Raw genomic sequence first — 11,040 nt, 5'->3', positions numbered from 1 at the left:
TGTGCAATCTAAGTGACACATGATCTCAGTATATATATATACACCTGTTCTGAAAGGCCCCAGAGTCTGCAACACCACTAAGCAACGGGCACCACCAAGCAAGCGGCACCATGAAGACCAAGGAGCTCGCCAAACAGGTCAGGGACAAAGTTGTGGAGAAGTACAGATCAGGGTTGGGTTATAAAAAAATATCCAAAACTTTGAACATCCCACGGAGCACCATTAAAGCCATAATTAAAAAATAAAAAAAGAATATGGCACCACAACAAACCTGGCAAGAGAGGGCCACCCACCAAAACTCACGGACCAGGCAAGGAGGGCATTAATCAGAGAGGCAACAAAAAGACCAAAGATAACCCTGAAGGAGCTGCAAAGCTCCACAGCGGAGATTGGAGTATCTGTCCATAGGACCACTTTAAGCCGTACACTCCACAGAGCTGGGCTTTACGGAAGAGTGGCCAGAAAAAAGCCATTGCTTAAAGAAAAAAATAAGCAAACAGGTTTGGTGTTCGCCAAAAGGCATGTGGGAGACTCCCCAAACATATGGAAGAAGGTACTCTGGTCAGATAAGACTAAAATTGAGCTTTTTGCCCATCAAGGAAAACGCTATGTCTGGCGCAAACCCAACACCTCTCATCACCCCGAGAACACCATCCCCACAGTGAAGCATGGTGGTGGCAGCATCATGCTGTGGGGATGTTTTTCATCAGCAGGGACTGGGAAACTGGTCAGAATTGAAGGAATAATGGATGGCGCTAAATACAGGGAAATTCTTGAGGGAAACCTGTTTCAGTCTTCCAGAGATTCTTCCAGACATCCAACTTGAAGGAGGTGGAGCAGTTTTGCCCTGAAGAATGGGAAAAATCCCAGTGGCTAGATGTGCCAAGATAGATACATACCCCAAGAGACTTGCAGCTGTAATTGCTGCAAAAGGTGGCTCTACAAAGTATTGACTTTGAGGGGGTGAATAGTTATGCACGCTCAAATTTTCTGTTTTTTTGTCTTATTTCTTGTTTGTTTCACAATAAAAAATATTTTGCATCTTCAAAGTGGTAGGCATGTTGTGTAAATCAAATGATACAAACCCCCAAAAAATCCATTTTAATTCCTATTTGTAAGACAACAAAATAGGAAAAACGCCAAGGGGGGTCAATACTTTTGCAAGGCACTGTAGCTCATACTATTGTAAAATGAGATGATAATACAAGTCAGTCTAAAAGAGAAGCTATTAAATAAAACACAAAAGAATGTCTGTAGGTTTGAAAGCTAAGCCATCAAGATTTATAAGAGTCTGTAAACGTTTTCCTTTCTTTTTGTTTTGCACATTTCAGGTGACTGCTTTCTTGTTGCACCATTCAGAATTTAGAAAGTATCAAGAAGTAGGTGGTGCTCAGTTGTGGTCTCTTTTTCCAATCCTCACCTATTACATAATTACATTTTGTGAGTGCACTGCCATTGTACCATTGAACAGCATAAAAGCCTTTGTCAATGAAAAGAGAAAATGGAGAGTAAGGAATCAAAGGACAAGAAACTTGCCAGAGAGTCTGCCAAGAGACCTACAGTAAAACATTAAAGGAGCTGCAGGAATAGCTGACAAATATTAAGTAGTTTCTGCATGTGGCAACATTCTTTCATATTCTTTACATGTCTGGCTATAATGTAGGGAAGCCTTTTTTTATGAAAATTTCCAAGCTTAACTAAATCAAATGTGGCAGAACATGGTCTAATGGCACCAATTCCAAAAGATATATTAATTCTACAGTTCTGATTTGATTGGTTCAATAACATGAAGCATAATCACCAAATATTTACAAAATAATTAAATACATTTACAAATCACCAGTAAATTTTATTGCAAGCCTTTCAGGCATCAATGAAAGAAAGAAATGCAGATAGATGTATTTGGATGACCAAGTCACAGCCTAGACTCGAATTCAACAAAAAATGTGTATATAATTTACACAAATATAGCCAAGTCAAGCTGTGCCATGCCGATAAACATGTAAAATTAAAAGGTGCCTACTTTTTTCAAATGTTGTATTTTTTTTATTGTTTCCTTTTCCTCTAAAAAGATTTATGATTGATTTTTAATTTTTATACAATATATTGTAATATTTAGAGTGGAAAAAGTTCTGATATGAGCTTTGAATTAATTTCTTACTTCACAAAGAGCTGTTATTTTAACAGGGGTGTGTAGACATTTTCGATATCACTGAAGATGGCACTGCCCTACCCGGGTCTAATGAAGTGACAAAGGCAACACTAAAGTTTTTATAATGCTTTTGTAACTGAATGATCCCAGAAAAGTCCTAAACATCACAGTGCCTTTAGCAGCAGCAAGCAACCTTGAGGCAATAGAAGCCAAAAAAAATAAATCCCAGACAGGCTGTGGACAGGAAAAAAGAGTGTTTTATCAGCCAGTAAAGCATGATGATTCTTACCTGTGTATGCACCTGTGTATCAGAGGTGGGAAGTAACGGAGTACAAATACTTTGTTACTGTACTTAAGTAGATTTTTCTGGTATCAGTACTTTACTCCACTATTTATTTTTCAGACAACTTTTTACTTTTACTCATTACATTTTTACACAAATATCTGTACTTTTTACTTCTTACATTTTCAAAACAGGCTCGTAACTTTAGTTTTAATCCACTGATTTGGTGAAAAAATTTTTTTTTTCCACTGCGCACCGATTTCCGCGTCTTTTTCAATCCGCTGGTGTATAAAGTCCTGACTCTCACTCTTTACGAAGATAAGAATCAGCAGGCAGAAGCAGTAAGAAGTTTGGGGTTAATGTGGATGAGACAGAGGGAGTCAGTGATGAGAACATGACTGAGAACAGACACATTCATGATCATCATCATCTTTTCTCTGCTTGTGTTCTATATGTGGATCTTCAGCCTGGATGCATTCATTAGGTAACAACATTTTTAATTCGTTTTGTATTAATATATATATATATATATATATATATATATATATATATATATATATATATATATATATATATATATATATATATATATATATATTTGGCTGTCAAAATTCTAATTATTTTAAACGGCTCTAAATGTTATTAACGCGCTATTAATTTAGCGCGCATTTCTGTTTTTACCATTTAAAAAAAAAATTAAATACATAAATAAATAACTAAATATAAAAGAGGCGAAATTAAAACCTCCAGCAAAACATACTTATTCACGGCGTCCCTTCTTTACTTAGATATAAAATAAATAAATAAACTCCACCGAAATATATTTTATAATCAGTAAACTTTTGTTTTATTTCTGCGCCAAGTCTCAAATCAAACACCAAATCCGCCATGTTTTACACAATTTATCCTCTGGGTGGCGTTTTGTGGGTTTTTCCCTCATAATGGCGAAACAAACTTAAATTACTGTCTTTATTGATCGTACAGATAAAAACAAAACATCATTCAAATCTGTAAAATGTCTATGATTATATATATAAAAGCTTCTTGACTTGAGGTGCAGTTTCTCCGGTATCACCTCATTAACTGTCCGTGTGGAAACATAGCAAAGGCTCTTAATGATGTCCACACATCTCTGCACTGTTATAGCCTTTATATTTAATCACTGTACATATGCTTACATATATATCACATGCTGTAAATATGATACGTATTAATCTATCTATCTATCTATCTATCTATCTATCTATCTATCTATCTATCTATCTATCTATCTATCTATCTATCTATCTTATTAATATGATGTGAGGTCCAGTTAACAGCTAAAACAGGTAGAAGTAATAACTACTTTTTACTTAAGTACATGTCAGAGCCAAGACTTCTTTACTTTCACTTAAGTAAAAAGGTATAATCAGTACTTCAACTTTTACCAGAGTATTTTAAAACATGAGTATCTGTACTTCTACTTAAGTAATGGATGTGTGTACTTTTGCCACCTCTGCTGTGTATGCACCTGTGTGTGCACCTGTGTGTGCACCTGTGTGTGCATGTGTGTGTTTGCTTAGCCAGTCTACTTACTGTGCATGTGCTTCGTTTGTCGTTGCAGTAAAAGCCATCATCCAGAGTAAGCGATGAGGAGCCTGCAGAGCCTGCACATAAAAAGCCATGAAATGGATGCTAGAAAAATCTCCATTCATAGTGGAAATTAGCTCTTTTTTTTTAGCAAAATATCTTAGAAAATGTTTTATACTTCATATTTTCAATTCTGTATATTTTCTTCATATAGCCTTCAACAAAAGAAGAATGTGTTGAATCATCATTCTCATGGCTGATCAGACAGCTGTGATAAAGTTGTGATAAATGGACTTTAACATACACACAACACTGTTGCTAAAATGGGGGCCAAAGTTGAGACCACAATTGTGTAGTGGAATGCGTTGTTAATAGTTACCCTTTGTTAAAACGTGTGAAGACTTTTGGGACACTCTATAGTATCATAGACTAAACTTTCTTTCGGCTTCAACCCGTTAGGGGTCGCCATAGCGGACCATCCGCATGTTTGATTTAGCACGTTTTTACGCTGGATGCCCTTCCTAACGCAACCCTCCCATTAATCCGGGTTTGGGACCAGCACTGGGGCTTGTGCAACCCTAATGGCTGGGGTTGGTTCCCTGACCGGGGATCGAACCCGGGCCGCAGTATCATAGACTAATTGCATTTTTTGTTTTCATTTAAGAAGCACACTTAAAAGTCTTATTGGGAATAAACCCATAGTGAACAAAATCAAGTCAAGAGGCTTTTATTGTCATTTCAACTATATACAGTGGTACACAGTACACAGTAAAAACGAGACGTCCCACCAGGGTTCTGGAGGGACGTCTCGTTTTTACCCTGGTGCTACACTAAGCAAAATAGAGCTACAAACACAACACAAAGCTACATAAATTGCATTCGAGTGCAAACTAGTGCAAACATTGCAGAGGACAAATAGTACAGACAGACAGTACAGACAGACAACAGTACAGACAGACAATACACATAATACAAGATAGATCAATGATAAAACACAAATAATATCAACCATACACCAGTTTCCCTATTTATCCTTCCAACACACACTGGGTTTCACACAAACAATTTACATGGTGGCATTAGTCATTACTGTTTTTTTTTTATTTCGAATACTGTTTGAAACATCTAGTCAGCTGGTAGGAGTAGGTAATGCTTGAGATCATGAGTCTGTCGATTTTAGGGTTGCTGTATTGGCATAAGCTGTAGAAATGTCATTGCCAACAGGGAAAAAGAAAGACTGGATTTTTTGAAAGTAGAAGGTGAAGCTTGAATTTTGAATTTCTTCTCCAAACTTTAGCTATATGATTAAATTACTTAATCTAGGAGTAAAATTTAACTCTTTGGTATGTCTTTATGACATTATTATTTTGGCAATTTTTAACAACTAGACCAAACATTTATGTTTTGAAAAAAAGAACAGAGAAAACAACCAAAACATTGTGCATTTGAGACACAACGTCAGCCTGCTGATTAGTAATAATGGTACTGAGAGCTTCTAAATTAAATGTTGACTCTTAACTAGAGGTGGATTAAAGTCTGGAATAGAGTGCTTAAAGAACAGGGATCAAAAATGAATCGAATCGCAGGCTCTTGTTAGCCATATCCTTTGGTTTGTTTGCAAGGACTACATATTGATCTAAATTCCAAATGTTGTTTTACATAATTACTAGATTGCTAAACCTAAACATCTCAAATGACCTAAATATTACGTGTTAAATATTGCACACAATATTACATACTCACCCTTCAAGCCATAGCAGTTTGAACTCAGCTCATTGATGTGTCATTGATTCTTTCCACGGTCTGAATGCAGAGACCATGAGTATGTCTCATTCAAAGCATCATTCTATCAGGGTTCCAGCCTCACAGCTGCTCTTTGTAGAAATAAGCGTAGCTAAAGTTTAACTCCCATTTCACCGTGTCACAGCAGTTCAATAAAATGGGAAAGGTTGTTGGGACCATTCAGAGGACAGAAGCACTAAATAATAAGTACAGCAATCCAAGACTGAGCCACAGCAGCAGACAAGACACTGTAACACCTAAACATGTTAAGAATAACAACAGGGGAGAATAAACAGCTGAATTTTTTTTTTTTTTACTGTTTTCTGATGCAGCGGTCAGTCTGTGGCACTGCTTTCCTGTTAACTGGTCACCTGTGAGACATGTTTTATTTATTTTAAATACATCGAATGTATTCATTCACAACTATCCACTACTTTACATGTATACACATTTACACAGAAGGATGTAATTAGTTTTTCGCAACATCTTTAATTCACCAAACTGGTCCCCCTCTGAAAGATTTAAGGTTTAAATTCCTTCATATATTTTCTATTGGATTTATTTCAGGAGATTAGTTAGGCCATGCTAAGCCTTTTCTTTTTTAGGCTATTTTAGCTTTACATTTGTGGTCTTTGTCTTTGTGAAATGACCATCTTCTCATATTCCATTTCATGGTTTATGAGATCAAATTCTTCTCTAGTATGTTCAGGTGTATTGCTCCATTTATGTTGTTTTGATGGTGTTTAATTGCACTGGACCATTTTCAGAGAAGCAGCTCCATACCATGCTGCTTCCATCTCAATGCATCACTGTGAGTATGGTGTTCTGTATAGAGTAAGTTTTCTGTTTTATTTTGTCAAACTAGTGTATATTGTTAACAGTTCAGACAAATTGATTTTAAATGTACATCTGTATGCTGTTTTTAGTTTTGCATGGGATCTGGAGGCAGAGTGTCTTTTTGACTGACTGATGACTCACCAAACGGTTCCTACGGCTCCGCCCTCTATTCAGAAACCGGTGCTTGACCATGCTCCCCCAGATACACTAGCATTAAAGCAAATAGTGTTTCAAGAGTAAAAAATTGAAGTGTTAGTTTTAATATATTCTATTTGAAGTATATTAGAACAGAATATATTAATTGAAAGTTGATTACAGAAAGTACAGATCTCAATTCAAGTAAAGAAGTCAATTCCAATAAAGGACTAATAACTTGAATGACACTAGTTACATCACATCCTTAAAAAGGTATCGCAAGAAACATTAAACTAGATTGATTCATCAGATTTAAATAAAAAAAAAAAAAAAAGGAAAAATGTTCCTCATTTAGGAACTCCATTTAGGAAAATCTCCATTTGCTGCTATTATAGACCTCCATTCTTCTTGGAATATGTTCCACTAGATTTTGGAGTATGGTTGTGAAGCATATTCAACCATAAGGACATAGTAAAGGCAGGTACTAATGTACAGCATTCATTTCATCAAGGTTTTTTAAAAGGGTTGAGGTCAGATCTCTACAACAGGCCACTCAAGATCTTTTACTCCGTAAACCATATCTTTATAGAACTGAATTTGTGCACAGGTGTGTACTTTCTGGTAACAATACAGGGAAGATCCACATATGGCTAGAAAAGTCAGGTGTCCAAAAATATAATGTAGATAGATATTCTCTTTCTTTCCATTTGATTGCTTAAATCTGTATGTGCTATTTATTGAGTGCCGTCAATAATGATGTTTCTTACATTTCTATTCTCCTTTGCTATTAACCAGCCTGTGATTAGCCTATAATCAATGTTTACAATGTCAGCATCGGAATGTATATAGAGTAGAATAAGGATGGAGGGCTGATGTTTATATTAAATTTGCTTCTCTCAATCACAACAGTGAATAAAATGAATGCATTTTTGTTTCAAGCTCAACAGAGATCTCAAAATGAAATAAGTAACATTTTATTACAAACACTGGGGGAGTTTGGAATAAAATGGTACTGGCTTTTAAGTGTGCATAAATCACAATAAACTTGGGTGAATTGTTGCTTTAGCTGTAGTGATTGTTTTATTCTGCTTTTAAAGCAATAATCTTCACTCTGAATACAGAGAAGGTCAGAAGCAGAAGAAGGAAAAAAAAAAAAAAGAAAAAAGGAGAAACTGCTTGACAATAAGAGATGGTCTGCTTCTGCTTAAATACCACAAAGCAGATTACTTATACACTCCCCTTAATGACTGGCTGATTTTGTGGTGTAACGTGTACTAGTAATCTCCAAACAGAAAGCAGGCCCGTGCTGCCCCCTATTGAAGAATCGCAGAATAATTCAAAACCAGACTAATAGATTATTGCAACGCTACAAGTGTCTTACAAGTGCTTTTTTTTTTTTTTAGTTTATACTTAATAAAGTCGGGAAACATCCATGAGATGAGTTACTTTCTATTCTCTTACATTATAGCGGTTATGTTTTAGTTGTTCCCTCACCTGCATTTCTTCCCTTTGAAACAAATAACTAAACTTGATATGAAATAGTAATTAAAAATCACGACAAATGTCCTTATAGAAAATGTCACTTCAATCAATCTTCATTTTTCTTTAATTAATATAATAATTATTGGACGTACACGGTGTAGTATAAATGACTGAGTAGAAGGAGTTGTTACTATAGGAACAATACCATGTTATTCATAATTATTTAAACCTGTCAGATGTGCAACCTGTACTATTATCAGAGAATGACTGTTACAGAAGATGAATTACATTAAATGCATGTAAATTATCAGACATTCAGATAACAATCCGACACCACTGTGGTCTGTGTGAGCAGGAACTTAATACACAATTGTTTCAAGTGTAACAAGCTTTCCACTGTTAATAACGTACTATATAAATGTCTAGACAACTGTATAGCACCTTTACCAATGGACATTGTCTCAAAGCAGTTTCACATGGATAATGCATTAAAGATTGTTCTTTTAAGTGTAAGTTTGTCCATAATGAGCACATCGGTGGCAACTAAGGCAACGAAAAACTCCTTGAGATGGCATATAGGAGAAACTCAAGACGGAACCCATCCTCATCTGGGTGGCACCGAATGTACGTTTATTACAGTTAAAGGTTTTTCAAGTGTGCAGTGATGGTGATCAAATACAAACTGTAGTCCCGAGTCAGTGTAGCAGACTGTTGACATTAAGTACAATCCAAATCCATCCTCAAAGCTCCTGTGTTACTCTGTAATTTCATGTATCTCCAGGTCGTAGATGCGAAACCATCCACAGCTGCACAAAGTGGCCTCCAGTCCAAGAAAACCTCATCTATCTGTGTGTGTGTGTGTGTGTGTGTGTTCTTTTTCTAACAGTTAACGAATGAGATTTAAAAATTCATATTTATTTTAGAGCCTTCAGAAAGAACACTTAAAGGCTGACAGCCCAAACAGAAACCAAAGCAAAGCAAAAGGTCAACATATTTTTTATGGGCCTGTCACACGTTACAGACCTAGCAAACATGCTATACATGTGCAAGCAGCTTTACTGGCTTTAGCCCTTGCCTGATAATCATCAATTTTATTTTCAATCATAGAAAAAATCTTTTAAAAGATGGCATTATAGCTGTCGAATGGCACTGCTGATTTGCATTGAAATGTTAGGACATGCTTGACAACAGTTTTCAGACTCGCTCAGACCTTTCTACACCCCATTCCCAATAATAAACGTTTGCTATCCTCATTCTGAGAGTTTCCATGGCTAGATTGATGATATGGCTAAGCTTTCTGCAAGGAGACATTTGTTTAACATTTCTGCAAGGAGTGTCAGTGCATTTAAACATCCAGCAAGTTTTCCATCATAGGACAGTCCTTCAATTTTCTGTGTGACATGTCAGATGCATGAAAAAAATACTGCTTATGCAACCTTATCATGAATAATAAATAATAATAATTTAAAAAAACTAATAAAATGCTCAATCACTGATTCTTTATTTTCAGGTATTGCATTACCAGCCACTTCAACGGTTATATTTTCTGCATTTACAGCCAGTTATTAGGATTCATGCTCTCCTCCTCTTGAGATGTTTCAGCCTCTTGATTTCAAAGAAGAGGAGGCAAACTAGTGCACTTTTACACAAGATGTGAGTAGAGACCTCTCAGAGATTATCTTCTGATATACGTAGCAACAGCACACACTGCATACTCAAACACAAGTCGTTTTTTGAAGAACAAAAAAAAACCTCGCAAGCAACTTCGGAAAGAAATGAAATAAATATATCTAGGATTCAAATGTTACATCGTCATTTTAAAATGTTTAATATACACACCATATATATATTTGTAAGTACACATTTTGTCATCAGTCTTGTTGGTCTAGTTGGTTGATAGACAGGACTTGACGGTCCAATGTGGCCGGAACAAGCTTAGTGTAGACAGTACCGTTCATTTTTCCTAACTGACCTTAAGAGAGGGCAAACACTTTGTCAAAGCACTGCTCTGTTTTGCTCATCACATTTCTCTTTCTTTGAATCTCTCTCTCTCTTTCTGTGCAAGACTTCTGGAGTGTAGCAAAGGCTGAAGTGCTCCGAGCCTGGAACCCTCCACTGAGCTACTGCTTATCTGTATGATGAAAAATCATAAACATGTGTCAACTCACAATAACAAAAATTTATGCAGCCTAAATTATTAACCCACATAGATTTGGACGCTTCCTGTGTTTACTGAGCACACTGATTAATTATTTACAGCCCAGGCAAGGAAAAATTGTATCAGCCCTCGTATCTAATACAGTTGAGGTCATACATGTCTTGCAAAATCTTCAAAAAAAAAAAAAAAAAATCAAATTAAAGCGATCATACACATTGCATTTTTTTAGTCCTGCATTCAAGAGGGCAACATGCTATATGAAGAACTAGGGGTATAAAATGTTGAACAGGATGATAGTTTAGCAAATTTTCTATTTTGTTTAAAAACTTTTTTTTTTTTTTTTATTTAGACTTCTTTTAGAAGCTACATTTGATATTTACACATTTCGAGAAAACTAAATAATTCATATTTAATAAAAAATTGTTGAAACTGTTGAAAAGTTTACACTTCCCAGGATCTTAATGCACTGCCTTGGCTTCTTGGAAATCAGTAAATGTTTGCACCTTTTAATAGTTGTGTATGTACTCAGTTAGAGGTCGACCAATTTATTGGTTTTGCTGATTCATTTGCACAGACAGTTGATTGCTGGAACTATCGGCAAAAATCAATACCGATAGTTTTTCCAGGTTGCTGGAGTGGCTG

General features: G+C 35.9%; 1 protein-coding gene across 1 annotated transcript in view; it reads right to left on the bottom strand.

Moving 5' to 3' along the window:
• Window positions 1–9,722: 9,722 nt before the first annotated feature.
• Window positions 9,723–11,040, bottom strand: part of arhgef12a (Rho guanine nucleotide exchange factor (GEF) 12a) — a 71,643-nt gene continuing 70,325 nt past the window's right edge. Inside the window, 1 exon segment of the mRNA XM_046862379.1 lies at window positions 9,723–10,371. Coding sequence (XP_046718335.1) covers window positions 10,361–10,371 — 11 coding nt within the window. The 3' untranslated portion in view covers window positions 9,723–10,360.

The sequence above is a fragment of the Silurus meridionalis genome, chromosome 12 (genome assembly GCF_014805685.1).
Source record: "Silurus meridionalis isolate SWU-2019-XX chromosome 12, ASM1480568v1, whole genome shotgun sequence".
Lineage (NCBI taxonomy): Eukaryota > Metazoa > Chordata > Actinopteri > Siluriformes > Siluridae > Silurus > Silurus meridionalis.
Note: the sequence above shows the minus strand (reverse complement) of the source record. Positions and strands in the feature narration are given on the sequence as shown.